General features: G+C 39.3%; 1 protein-coding gene across 1 annotated transcript in view; it reads right to left on the reverse strand.

Moving 5' to 3' along the window:
* The window catches only part of PITPNA (phosphatidylinositol transfer protein alpha), a 1,003,333-nt gene that overhangs the window by 92,215 nt on the left and 895,503 nt on the right, over positions 1–15,615 (reverse strand). The window contains exon 13 of the mRNA XM_044054349.1: positions 10,008–10,130. Within this exon, the coding sequence (XP_043910284.1) occupies positions 10,008–10,130 (123 nt within the window). The remainder of the gene's footprint in view (positions 1–10,007; positions 10,131–15,615) is intronic.

Below are 15,615 nucleotides of genomic sequence, written 5' to 3' on the forward strand. Positions count from 1 at the left end.
ATTCAAGTGCAACCTGGACAATTGGACGGGGAGCAGGAAAATTCATCCCTGGTTTGGCACCTATGTCTCTAATGGACACAGGCAACCTGCAAATGTTTCATCTCCCAAGCTACTGCTTACACTTATCAAGAGTATCAGAACCTGTCAGAGATTTGAAATGCATGGCTTAAAAAGGCCCTTATCGTCATTAGCCTAGTAGATACCTATGAATATAAAAGCAGAATAAATAAAATAAATACAAGTAAATATAGTCTCCACCTTCACTTCACATAATAAAAAAAAACAGAATAAAATGAAAAGTGACCAGACAAAAATCTAAGCAGCTCTAGATGGTCACAGCCGATTAAAAAAAACATGTGGCCCAGCTTTGCAAGGTAGTACAGTATCTGTGAAACTGCAAAAGAGCAAAAGTTGTCATGAATTAAATTAAAGGCATGAAACAAACACTTGAATATTTTTTTAATACTAAACAAGCTGGACTCAACATTAATAAGTATTCAGGTAATACAGTGTGTAATCAACAAGCGCTGAAAACTGAAAGTTGAGCTACAGCATTAGACACCAGGTTTGGCTGTAAGATTACTTTTGCTTCAGAATCACTGGAAGGTCAGGAATACCTGCAATTTGAGAGAGCAATGCAATGCCAGCCAGTCAGGCAGGCAGACATAGCAGAAGACGAAATTAAGAGTTATGAGAGCCCACAGTGCATCCCAGTAAGCTAGGCAAGGGAGACGTGAGCTCCACTGTCCAGTATTAAGAGATTTGAATCGTGTGGGCTCAGGGGAAAAATATTCCAGTCTGGTCTTTGGAAATCTGGGAAAACGTTAATATCTGGGGAAACAAGAGTACTTATGGGTAAGGATTTTTCCACTGGAACATGTAACCAATCACAGCAGAGTAAAGGGATTATGGTCTCATCTGGTGCAGCTCCCACTATGAAAACCTTTTTTTTGGGGTGACCTTGAATTTTGCAGACCCCCTTTGCAGGGAGTGTGGGCTGTTTAAGAGCCAACCTCACTTCCAGAGGTGGAAGTAATTGGTGGACACTATAGCAACTGCTAAAGCAGATGCCCATAATGAACAATATATTCCATTAGTGGACACTGGATGCCCAAAAGATCCCTTCTTCCTGTTCAAGCAGCAGAAAATGCTGCACAAAAGGGGAGCACTGATTACAGGAGCCAGGCGAAAAAAAATAATTCAGTGCTGGGGAAAATAAGCGGTTGAACAAGACCGAGTCCTGTAAAAAGAAACATGTAACATGACATGTCCAGTTCTAATTCTACTACTGAATGGCATTAAAGACATTTGTGCAGAAACTTTAGAAGACTGAGTTGTACTCGGATACTGATGGAGCACATTAATTTGACATTGGATATCTCAGAAAATAATGGTAAACTAGCGGGTAATGTAACTCCTGTACTATAAAGTTCCATCATTCTGAGTGAGCAGTAAACTAAGCCCAGTGACTTAATCAGTCCTCTTGTCTAACGTTCTGGCCTTGTTTGATAGGTCAACAGGCAGGGGATGACCACAATAATAGTAAAAGCAGTAGTTCACCAACAGGCACTCAACCTTCATGGCTGGCTCTGGGAATCACCAGAAAGCATGGGGGTTGCAACTTAAAGGAGCTGTTTAAGAACTATAGTACATGAAAAAGGGAAAAGATATAGCAAAGTATAAAAAAGCATTAGAAAATATGAAAAGACTGCACTTAAAGGCAGCCTTACTCCTGATGACCAAGATCAGCTGAAGTTGGCAAAATTGGAAACCCAGAAATAGAAAGATTAATTCTTATGCAAGAAAATGTGCTGCACTGAATGAATTATTTTTTGCTAAAACTTTACCTGCTCTGAAGTCATTAGCTGTCATGTTGAGGCAGCATAAATCAGGTTGTGCAGTACTTAAACTCAAGGACAATACAGGAAAAACTGTGAGCTAGGGATGCCACCTTTTCAAATGCCCTTGTGGTACAAACATCATATTTTGCAGGCCAGAAAAGGAACAAAACCTCACTTTTTTGCCTAAATAAAAGTTATTCTTGAAGCATTTTAGTTGCTTATTCTGTTTCTTATAACATTTAGGTGTTTCAGATACAGAATAACTGTTTTATGCAGCAATTACGTAAAATATAGGAAATAGTTTTGCCGTAATATCTCAGGACATTTGCCGTTTTTACAATTTTTTTGCAGACAACTGCCCAACTCGCAAAGTGGGACAGGTGGTAACCCTAGTCAGAACACTGGGGGGGGGGGGCTATTTAGAGCACTTATTATCTTTGTATATATTGAGGCACAAGGCTCCCAGCTACCCAGGGTTTGGAGAAGTTGAACATGCCAAAATTAATAAACAGGCTTATCAATTACTGCAATCTACATTTTGGTCAGAAACTGAAGAAACAGACACCATCAACTAGGAAAACCCCACTGTACTGATAGCATCCTTACAGATATGTGGAAACTGACATATTCAACTACATGCAGAATATGGAGCAACTTAATGAACTAATTGTTGCAGGGACATAAGGTCCCTGGCTCTTGACACAGACTGGCAATTACTGTAATTTTAAAATAAGCCAAGGACCCACACATCTCCAGTCTTCTACAGACCCATATTTGTGCATAAACAAGACTATAAAAATCTTTACAGTTGTCTCTGTTGGGATTAATTAATCTTGATCAATGTGCATTTGTGGAAAGATGGAGTACCTTGCATAATAATGGTTATTCAAGAGGCACAGGATCTAAAAGGATCATTAATGGTTAAGTTTAGATGCTGAGAAATCCATTAAAAGAGTTCAATGAAATGATCTTTAAGTGGTGATAAGGACAGGTTTTCTGAGACATTTATGTTGGAACTTCAGCACAAGTTTAATGATTAGGCTTTCAGAATGATTTCTGCTGCCTTAGAGAGCATACAAAGGGTGCCCTCTCTTGATCTTACCTTTTAAAAACTGTTTGGGGCTCCTTGTTGTAATGGTTGGAGACCCATATCCAGGTTTAAGTGGGGATCACCGCAGCTGAAAATAGCAGTATACATTGATAACATCCTAATAACTTTAAATTGCCCCTAAGCATGCATCTCTAAATGAAATATTCTCAAGATCTTTGAAACAGCTTCAAAGTATAAAATGAAGGTTCTCAAAACTAGAAAAGTTTTGGTACACTTTGCACCAGGGGAGGAACTCAAAGTGAGATATCCATATTTACAGGGGTATAAAAAACTGTTTAAGGGTGTTAGGGCTGTCAGATATGGTGGAAAAATCCAACAGTTTGATATTAAAATACATTACTGAAAACTTAAGGGGTTGTTTTAGAAGTAGAAAGGAGTGACACTAGATTTAGTTAAGAGAGCACAAGCCATGTGGCTATGTGCACTTCCTCAAATACTATTAAGCTAAAACAGTGGATGAAGGAATTTTTGTGGAGGAGCATAGACCATGGATTTCATGAAAAAGGCCCTACTGCTTCATTGTGGAAGGATGAAGCTTCCAAACATTTCTGTTTACTTGATGGTGACCCTATTTTCTAATTTTGTCAGGCTTCAAAATGTTGCCAATTCAAGCAATATGGAAAATAAGTGTAAGGGTAAGAAACTGTCACTGTAGACAGACTGGACAGAAATATGCTTTGAGGTCAAGTTGAGACCCATCAAACTTCAGACATTGCGAGCCCTCAGGCAGGGGACACAAACGCTTTTTGTGTTTGAAATACTGAAGGCCATGACATAAAGAGCGCTTGCTAACCGGTGGTACCAAACAAGATCTGAGTGCAATCTAATTTTTAGCAATGGACATATTCAGAATTTGCACTAAAGCACTGGAACCAAATGATTGAGGAGGGATTCTGCTATCTTGGTAGGATGCTTAAAGCAGACATCAGCTAACTTCAGAGTTGTAACTAACTTATAAACTTAGTAAAGAAAAGTTAACCACGTTATACAAACTTAATAAGGAAAATATTCAAAATGGTATACGTTAGAACCTTGCATAGAACTGCTTAACTGGATTACACTGAGCAGGTATTTGAAAGTACTGGAGATTGGTCTGATATCCAAATTGCGTACAGCACTAAGTATTTTTAAAAAGCCAGCGATTAATAATTAAAAAGAAAACAGGTGAGAAAAGTTACTCAACACTGACATTTGTGTGTAGAGAAGGACCTTAATATGGCTGATTACAAAGTTACCATTCAAGGCACATGGGTTCGATATTTCCAAGGAAATGTTAAGCGAAATGTTCCTAAATGCAATTTCCAACTATGGGCAGCCTGGGGTCTGGTTACATACGTTTTGGATTTGCTCCAAGTTAGAAATGCTTAGAAATGAACCAGAGCAGATGGCAACTGTTTAATAAACATGTAGGTTACAGATGTGGTCTATTTTTAGGCTTACAATAGCAACAAGAATTTAGTACACATGCATGCGGGTGATGGCGAAAAAAGCAACAGAGTTTTGCAGGAAAATCACAGACCCAGATAGCATACAATAGTTTAAAACCTTACTAAAGGAGAACTCCACCGAAATGTGAAGTTTGTCTTTCCAAAAAGTGATTTTTCTTCCCTGTAATCCATCACTATAAACAGGTCACATATAGAAAATAATTATTGTATTTGTTTTACTGAAATTTCTGTTTGAGTTTCTTTCCTGCATTTGTCTCATCATCTGTTGCATCATGAAGGCTACTAAGAGTGGCAGGGTAATTGCGTTAGGTCACTTAAACTACAGAACCATTAAGAAAACAATGGCTCTTAGGACACATTTAAATGCCATTGTTCATCAGTCACTGATTGCCAACATCATACCTCAGATAAATAATGTAGTGTGGACTGACTAAAAGCAAGACTTTCAAGCTTAGTTTTCAGATGCAAATGAACAAGAAAACACAACATATACCTAGCTGTCTTTTTCTTATTACAAATTAGTTGTTGTCTTTCCCTTTAATCAAACTCTGAGTGTCACAAAGAATATATTTTCACCTTACTTTTCTTACTTTCTGCTAGTATTTGATTTTGCATTTTTTCTACACTCTTGTAAAAGTACACGTTTCTTCTGATGTATTGCTGGAGCATTACACACAGCTTTTTGTTAAAACAGGTCACTGAGTTGGGGAAGGAAGATTAACAGACTGATTCTAGCTACTGTATTAAACATTGAGAATGTAACACAAACCACATCAGCACAAGTAACCCCTATTAATCTCAAGGGTCAGATTTCTCACACTTCAACATTGAACTACAATTGTTACTTTGAAAAGAACAATTAACTCAGCTACATTTTCAAGCCTATCATTCAAACATTCCTTACAATGCCGCATCACAGATGGCCATTAAACACAAATCAGAGGAAGCAATGTAATTAAAAATGTAGAATCATGCTGACAGTCAAAAGTAGGCAGTCACAGCACTGTTGTAAGCTGATGAGAGAGAGAGAGAGAGAGAGAGAGAGAACCACAATAAATGATCCTCTCATCATGTGGATTTCTCTCTGTCCCTCGAAAATGACATCAAGAAGGCAAAGCCATTGGCTGTAAAATACAATCATGCTACTCGTGCCAGCCCCCTTTCAGGCCATTTTGGGATATAGCAAATTAGAAAATAACCACCTAATTTGATACAGAGACATTAGTAATGCAAAAAAAGTTCAAGATATGCTGAGAAACATTCTCTCTCTGCTTTCCCCATACAAAAGTTGAAATGGGCTAGTTCGATTGAACCTCCTTTCCATACCTATGGGCCCATCACCCACTTGCTATCTGCTCCCCTCCCCCCTGATGCAAGGTAACAGGAGATTCAAGTGTGCAACTCTGGAGAGCTTATGCTCCATGTGTAAATGCATATATATTTTCTAGAGACTTGTACCTACTTATATGGAATAAGAGAACCCACAGCACAGACTGTGTGTGCAAGTGTATGTGTGTGTGTGGGGAGGGTAGGGGAAGGCATGATTCTTTAGAGCCTTGCAGATGAGGGATATCTGACCTTTAATATGTTTAATTTGTATGCATTATTCTGGCAATCTGAAATCTTAATTTCAAGCAACCAGGTAATTTAGCCACAGTAACTGGAACCTGCATTGCTTTCACAAGAACTGGCAACAAACCTTTAGCAAGGCACTTCACAATGTTCTAAAGGGGCACCTTTACTGTGGCTGGACAGTACACTGCTCTGATTGTACTGTTCTTTCACCCCTTTATTGCTAATCCACTGCTAAACCCCCTCCCCCAACTAAGATAATGTGCAGATATTGCAGATATACCCATAGTGGCATGCTGCCATTTGAGTGAAGCACATCAGATGCAGTCATATCCTGACATGAACAGCATTTCCAGCTTGCTGTGCTTACATTCCACAATGCAGCTGTGTAATGATTCATGCAACTTTATCACACAGTACTACTGCTGTTATAGTGCATCCCCCCCTTATTTACTTACTCTGGTAGCAGAGGATGTCCGACTGACAAAGCAATTTTTTAGCAGGGGCCCAGGAAGAAAAGATACAAGAATGTGTAGAAAATTAAAAATACACAAGAAAAAACAGTAACAAATGCAGGTGCAGAAATTAATAGTTAATAAGCATTAGCAAAACAGTGCTTTAAAATGCTGTCAGTGAGTCTGATACTTGAACACAGAACTTAAAACGTCTAATGCACTGTTAAAACTGTACTGTCAATACATGGTTCTACTGCATGCACTTTATAACATGAGAAGAGAGACTGTGTGTCATGTAACAAAGGGGCTTCTTTTGGTGGTGCAGGCAAGATGCCAGGCAGTGACACGGATCAATAACTACTGTGATACCCCTAACAAGATTATGCAGTGTGGCTTGCATACTCATGGCTAGAGAAATGAACATACGGCCAGGAACACATGAAAAGTTTACAATGGTCAAACCCAAGGTAGCAACATGCAGCTTGTTTATACAGTTGCCACCTGCCCCCCCCCCACACACACACACGCACACTTAACAAGGAATCTGATTACTGATACAGTACTCCAGAAATTAGTCAATCTCTGGTTTTGTATGGAATATGGAGAGTGGGATTACAATTCAGGTCTACTGTAAGCTTGTCACTGCTTCTGTTAAGCAGTTGCCATTATTTTTGCATCTACTTATTATGGTGTTTAGAACTGTGTGTATCCGAGCACCATAGTTATTCAGTGGGGAGTGCATCCTGCATTCCTTCTTGATCACAAGTCATCATGTGCTTTAGCTTGGGAGCATGAGAAGTAGACGACCTGCCTGCAAACACAACTCTGTCCCTGGTTTTGTTCTTTAATCAAAAAAAAAGCTACAAGGGGCAGCAAGAATACCTTTGAGTAACAACAAAAAATTGGATAAGGCTGCTACCATTCCACAGAAATTGACACCTCCATTAGACAGTCATCAGAGACTCAAAATGTTGAGTAGAATTACAAACAGTAGTGTCATTCATTTTCCTGTACCCGCTTTATCTTATTTAACATTGCTGGAAAGCTAGATACTACAAACAGGACACACCAGTCCACTGCAGGGTATTTGGACACACACACACACACTCACACACACCTCTACTGGCAATTAAGATGGTCAATTTTCCTATCAGCACAACTTTGAAAAGAGGAGAGAAACTGGTGACTAACAAAAACCCATGGTGACAATGGAAGGGCAATCTGTATGCAAAAGGTGCCCCGGCTGCCAATTAAAACTGAAGAACCATGCACTGAGAGGCAGCAAAGCTGAATGCACCATCACTGTGTTGCCTCATGATTAATTTTAAAATCTTACAAGTATAGGGCAAAGCCTGAGACCTACACATACATTAAAAACATTGTCAGCAAAGTCAGCCCATGACTGCTGGAATTTTGTTCTTAGTTATGCCACCGGTAATACAGGCTACATTTCTTAGCATCAAATAATCATCTGGGAGTTTGTGCCACTGACCAAATGATGGACAGCCTTTTCACCACTGGGGATGAGGGAGTGGATTTTTCCAGAGCAGCTCTGCTCTTTGATAAAGCCAGGAAAATTTTGTTGCTGCACTTGAGTACAGTGGTGACAGGGGTAACCACCAACACAAACAGTCCAGGATGTTATGGCACATTCTTAATGGGGCTGTGTGTAGGTAGGGTAGATCATTACCAAGTTTCATTGCAGTAAGGACCGACTGGAATTAGTATCACTGTGATGGCAAGGAGAAAGGAATAAGTGGGATACCCAGTAGTTGGCTGAGCTGCCCATAATGAAAACACAAACACTAAAAGAAAATAAAAGTGCCACTAGGCGCCTTGACAAAAAAAATGTGTTTAAAACTGAATGATACCTTTTTGGACAGTGTAGTAACCTAAGCAAAAACTGTGCTCTAAACTACCACTGAAATACATCCAGCTGTGATCCTATTCTTAGTAAAGTTTACAATCAACACAGCATTGCAAGAGGAAAGGGGGTGCATGCAGTGCTCCTGAAGGTACTAATTTGTACCTAGAAGAATGAATAGTAGTATGCACCAGCACTATGAAAGCAGCAGGACAGCTTGCTAATACTTCACTTTTCCAATTAAGCATTATGGAACCAATGCAAGCAAGCACCACATACTAGGTACACACAGGGCAAACACAACTTTGGGTTTCATTCTCTTGTGACCTGAAGGTATGTACATCATGGCTAACCGCACATGGCTGAGATGTACAAAAAATGCTATTAATCTTGCTATACAAATATTAATTGGCATTTGTTTACCAGGCAGGATGGTCCAACTGGGCCATTAAGAGCCCATTTTCAGTGGAGGCCCGGAGAGACAGAAAAAAAAAAAAACAAAGCAATTTTACAGTAATAAAGTGAAAACGTATACAAAATATGACACTAGGCACACATGTTTTGAATGCAAAAACAAACATCAGTGATGCATTCTTAAGTTTAAATAAAGAGAGAAAAGGAAACAATATGCAATAATTTACATAGTAAGTGAAGTTCAGTTATCTAAAACGAATTTAATTTATGTAATCTTAACAGTTTGCACTTCAGTTCCTTGATCAGTTTACCATGTCTGGTATGTGGTAACAATGTTGTAATGCTTATACTGTTTGAATCTATATCATTTCTATTTTACATGTGGAAATGTACTCTGTTGTCTATATGTGGAAGATCTTGGACACACAAGAACCTATACAGTAAAAAATGTAGTTATTTAGCAAATAGAAACTGGCACAGAAAAAGAAACATGGAAAAGTGTCATAAGTTAATTCTGGCAAAGACGATAAAAATTCAATTTTAACAGCAACAACTTACTGTATTATGTATACATTTGCTCAAAACTCTGAGCAGAAGTAACAGCTTCCTAGTGCTACAGTAGAACTGGAAAGAATGCTTCTTTTACTTTCACTGTTTTATCTGCATTTTATGGTGATTGGATGGGGTGACCTACTTTTTACAATCTTGCACAAACTTAGTGCCAGCAAAAGTAATCAAGTAAGTTTGGATCACTTCTGCCAGCTGAAAAAAACTTCAATATTACAAATGTTCAGTTATATGGAGTGTTTCCATCAGTTATATAATGGCATACTGTCTTCTACATCTTAGTGATGCAGGAGCCACTACTACATCTTCCAGGAAAGGTAATATATTGTTGTGTCTTTCGGCTTTTCCCGGTTAGGGGTTGCCACAGTGAAACTCCGGTCCGCTAATGATTGGCAGTAGATTTTTACGTGCCGAGTTGCCAACCCTGACGCACAACCTTCAATGAAGGTACGCCCATTCACGCATGTCTCCACACAGAAGACGCTTTAGCTGAGAACTGAACAGGACAAGGTCTTACTGTGAGGAGACAACGCTACCACAGCACCACCACCGCAGTACTATATTACTCACCAAAAACAGTGAAGGGCACCAGCACAAAAAAATTAATAAATTCCTTGTGTTTACCACTTAAGGCATGGATGGGGCTTGTTTCTAAACCTGAGTCAGGCTTGCCTTTCGTGTTGGTAATCCAAGCCAAGGGAATGGGGGTTCAGATTTTTTTTTCACTTCACTGACCTCATCTAGCTGCATTTTGGTCTCATCCTCCATGCGACGGATGTCATCCATGGTTAACTCAATCCATTTGTCGAGCCAGCAGAATAACTGCCTGTGGAAATTTGTAAACAATCGCTTCTCTTGCTGTAAGAAAGAAGGAAAAAAAGAGCAATGTTCATTGAAGGAGAATAAAATTTTGAAAGTCTGTAGAAAAAAAAGTTTTACCATTACATTATCTTGTCTTGTCTGGAATTGTTAGACTTACAAATATTTTTCACTAACAAGAAAAATTACTGACCTGTAGTAACAATCTGGCAATTTACACTGGTATGTGCATGTGTACATACAACACGCTTTTTGATACAAGCATATGCCTGATTAACAGCACATGCAAACTGCAGTTTCAGCATTTATGAGGGGGGGGGTGCCATCCAGTTCATAAGGAGTTAAGGAGGTAGCATTGCCTCTTACCAACACTATTATGGGAAGTACCTTTTACAAGAAATTTAAATTACTATTTAAAATTCTGTTTAAACATGAATTATTATTGGTATTAAATTAAATTGCCACTATAACTGAATGGAAAGAGAATAAACAAAATGTTCCCCATCACTACGCAACAGATAGCATAATTGTTACTCACAGATTTGGCAAACAAGTTTTTTTTTTTTTTTTTATTAACACAGAGGTCTTAGTACAGTCCAGAGGTCTTGACAATCATGTATCTCTCTCTAGTTATATGCATGTGTCTTGGGAACTTTTTGATGTAAATTGTCAATACCAAATGGAACACGTGAGAATGGATGGATACAGCTCTGAAGGTGACTAACAGAAAAAAAAAAAAAGTGAATGAATGCTAACTTATGCATATAGTAGTAGAAAGTAATGACATAACTTTACTTTATACTACTGGTCTTCTAGTTATAACCTGATGTTCTTACAGAAGAAATGGATTCAACATGTAACATACAGCACAGTATACATCTACCCATTATGTAGTAACTTAACACATCAAAAATACACACCTGGGCCATTCCAATGAAGATCAGAACTTACTGCAGTTCTGCTCCAATATCCAACACTCCACCATTGCCCTAGGGGTGACAATGGAACTCCTCCATCATGGTTAATGGTGGTTCGGCAAACAGATGCCAGGCAGGCAGCACACTCTAGCAGCGTGCATCATGTTGGTGGTCCAACATCTAACCTGAATGTAGTTTATCCTGATCATCAACAAAATGTATGTAATTAACCTCTCAACTATGCCTCTGAATGCCTAGTCCTGAATACAGGTGTTCCCCAAGGTTGTGTGCTCAGCCTCTTGCTCTTCACCAGCCTTAGCCATGACTGCACTGCAAAGCACAAGTCAAACCATATTATAAAATTCGCTGATGATACCACAGTTGTGGGTCTCATTAGTGGTGGGGATGAACAGAACTACAGGGATGAGGTAAACACTGATTGCCTGGTGTGACAGGAACAATCTGGACCTGAATGTTAGTAAGACCAAAGAAATGATTATGGACTTCAAGAGAAAGGCAACAGTTCATCAATCACTAACTATTAAAGGGGAGGTAGAGAAAGTCATAACAACCAAGTTCCTGAGCCTTCATATCTCTGATGACCTCTCCTGGGTTGCTAATGCCAACCATATAGTCAAGGTGGCTCAACAGAGGTTTTACCTTCTGAGAAAACTCAAAAAGGCCAGGGTCCCACTGTCTGCTCTTACCACTTTTTACAGGGGAGCTATCAAGAGCATCTTCACTAGCAAATTCATAGCATGGTTCAGCAACTGCGCAGTTGGTGAGAAGAAACTACAGAGGGTGGCTGAGAACAACTTGGGCACAAACCTCTCTTCTATTTAGGAGCTTTTCTTTATAAGAGCAAGAAAGAGAACATATAAAATACTTGCTGATTCGACCCATCTGGCTCACAACTGGTTCTCACAACTTGCACCTGTACGGAGGTACCGCAGCTTCCATTGTAGGACTACCAGGTTCAGGAACAGTTCGTATCAAACAGCTGTGAGATTTACTAATATGGACACCAACCATAATACTCGATACAATGAAGCCTCTTTTTTTTTTCATTTAATCCTGCTGCTCTGAGCAATTACTGCCAGCATTACTATTATACAATATGATGGCTATACTGAGTCAAGTCTAAGGTTAACAAGTGCAATTTGGTAACTAAACAGCTGCTATTCACTAGCCTTGATTTATTCTCTATCTTAACAATGTAGGGGTTTGGTGGTGGGTATTTATTTATTATTTATCACTGGATAATGGGTATCGAATGTGTTTATGTAATGTGAACTAGGTTCATAGATTAGTATTAAGCTAACTGCCCTTGCGAGCCATTTTAAGCCTAGCCAATTATCCCTTGTGAGACTCAAGCCCTGCACCTTGTGTTTGTAAGGCAAACACCTTAACCATTACTCCACCCTCCCAACTACCTCTTGCATGTCATACGTGTTATTTTCTTTCTTATGTTTTCCAATACAACCAACTTATAATAGCCCACAAAGTTCTAAACCACCCCGATAAGACACCAGCACTAAACAAGATCATTAATCTATACAGCAACCTGAGGTCAATGCGCCCTGCTGACAAACTGTTGGACCAAACAACCAAAAGCATAAATGTGGCTGTTGACTATTTGCCAACTCTGTAGGCAAAACTTGGAACTCTCTACCTGCTGAACTTACTCTCCAGCCCACTCTAACCCAGTTCAAAAAAGCTTCAAACTACACTTTCAAAAGCACTGGCAATGTCCCTGCTCAAACACCCACCAGCTGGTATTGGATACCTTGCCTAGTTAAATCTGTCATTTGACTCTAAAATGTATATGACTTTGCTTTGTGGCATATCTAAAGCTCGTTAAGGGATAAAGTCCTTATCTGTGTGAAACCCTGTGTGAAACTCTAAGTTGCCTATACTAATTGTGCCAACCATGTTCTATAAATGTTTGTAACCTTACGGAAGACTGTAAACTATGTTAATTTGTAAATGTTACTAATGTAAGCTACTAATTTGGTGCTTTTCTCCCCGGGCCTCCACTGAAAATGGACATATATCCAGCCAGACCATCCTGTTAAACAAATGTAAAATAAATAAAATAAAATAGATAAATAAATAATGTTATTCTTTGATACCACTGTATCTACTTTATTTGCACTGCATTTCGCTTGTGAGCGGACATTTGTAATTTCATTTAGGCTGCACTTGTGTGGTCCTAAATGACAATAAAGTTTCTTTGAATCTTTAATAAAATCCCACCAGACATGGTTACATGGGACCAGTCAGAATGATCAAGTCCAATCATCTGCCGACTACGAATAGATAGCCAGCAACAAAATCTCATTTTCTGCCATTCAGAATTTGACTTTTTGTGGCTTGTATTTGAGAGCCATAATGCTGTGTGAGGAAACAATAACGTATGCAAGGATACACATATCAGTACATTCCATACACACAACCTAATATACTTTACTGGCTTGGGCTCTGTTGGTAAGTGCCCACAATATTTTATATACAACTACACAAACACCTGCATACCCATAGCCACTGTCATGGCTGACAACAGCAGGCAAGGATATCCAACAAAACACCACTGTCAAGTATCCCCTGTGTAATAATGGACTGCATCTGACCTTATGCATGGCATGCCTTTGCCTGCACAGGCAACTACTGTAAACATGCACAAGGAGAGACACAATGTATAACAAAAGGAATATAGCCCTTGTATAAGGGAAGACTGCTTGAAGGCACAATACAGGCACCTCACACAGTGACAAACAGCTGAAGATTACAGCTGCATGTTGTGACAAGCAGCTAGACAAAAATATATTCTGCCTTTTGTCCTACACTGGTGTTGCTGGACAAAGCTGGGACATTATGCAGTTTGTGTGTGGATTACATAATCTGTAACTGAGCTAGTGAAAAGCAATTAAACTACATATATCTAAGGCTTAATGTCACCTATCCTACAATTTATGTAAACCAGTGCTGTACAGAGCACTTTTAATATCAGCAAAGTCTCTCTCGCCCCCAGTAAAACATTCCTCACATACTACCACTATAACATGCACTTGAGAATAAGTGCAAGACTGCAGTTAAACTAATGAGTCCACCTCTACTGTGCCTTTGCATCAACCCATACACAGACTCAAACAGCAGGCACACCCTGACACCTGTAGAATTTTATACGTACTACGTTTCACGTCATCTGTACGGCCTACTCAAAATCTGTGCTGTGGAACTTTATTGATGAATTGTTCACTCATTTCCAGTTATATGATCCAAGGCACCCCCCCTTTTGATTGACAAATAATATGACTACTGTCGCATACAGTTGTAGCTTACACATGTTATCACACTAAGCACTTGCCTGAGCAGTTTTACAAAGCAGTACCTGCTGAAGGTGCAGTAGCTAAGTGCAAAGTCAGAGGATATTTGTATACCTGGAAATGAAACCTGCTAGATTGCCCATTGGTAATCTTCTGTAGGGTGATGAGAGACTTGGCTGAGGAGGGGATTTATATCATGTAAATGTGAGACTTCATCATGGTCGATATGCTAATGAGGTACTAACTCATGAAATTTACCGAATCTCTCTCTCTACACATCCTGCTTATGGATTATCCCATTAAGAGGTTCTTTGGCCATGTGCACTCAGATAAGCATCTGTGGAATGCACAGAGCATGAATGGTCAGATCAATGACCCCAACAGGAAGGTCTTCCAACATGCTACTTTTGTAGCTGTTGAAGGAGCTAAACAGCAAAACTGCTGTCACAGTTGGGTATCATATGTACCATGCACATAGTACATGCATTTCATGCCATTTTTTACACCTTTATACTATCCTTGATCACCAGCATTTTCCACTGTACATAAGGGACACCCCACCACAGATTGCACTACTTACTTGCCCTACTGTTGTGTGTTGTGCCAAAAAAATATATATCAATATGTGATTGCTAGAGGCCAGCTTGATGGAATGAGATTGACTGAAATGGCTTTTAAAAGGCGCAAGTGTGTGTGCATATGTGCGAGAACCAGAGAGAGGGTGACAGAGAGACAGGGTGCCTCCACTGATGCAGCAAGGAGTCAAAGATATTCCTCTACTTGCTGCATATGAACCACTCTGGTGATCACTGCAGAGGCACCATCCTGAACTTCTTAGCTGGTGGGAAGAGGTTAGAGTAAGGTCACCTGAGATGTATTAGAGGTATATTCCCAGTCTACAGAGACATGCAAAGTTGACCTTAAAAGTACAGTATCGGATGTAGACATGTTACTGAATGGTATACTTAATTTTACAAATCTAGAAACCATTCAGGAGAGCTGTCTTCTAAACTGGAGAAAGATGTAGAAGCATTCTAGGTGCATTTACTTTATGTTATTAAAATTGTGTTAAGAATGCAAATTACTGCATTAGGTATCAGACAGCAGAATGCATGTATGCCACCCTGGATAAGTAAGCATGGGTATGTTTACATGTACAGGTATCTGTACTGCAATTTGGATTCTTTTCGGAGTATGAACAATATGGTTCTTCAGGTTGTCTGTGTATAACCTTTACAGTTTAATTCCTGTATATCTACAATTGTTAGACAACAGGATAGG

Source organism: Protopterus annectens, chromosome 13.part0, assembly GCF_019279795.1.
Source record: "Protopterus annectens isolate FY-2018-M chromosome 13.part0, PAN1.0, whole genome shotgun sequence".
NCBI classification, from domain to species: domain Eukaryota; kingdom Metazoa; phylum Chordata; order Ceratodontiformes; family Protopteridae; genus Protopterus; species Protopterus annectens.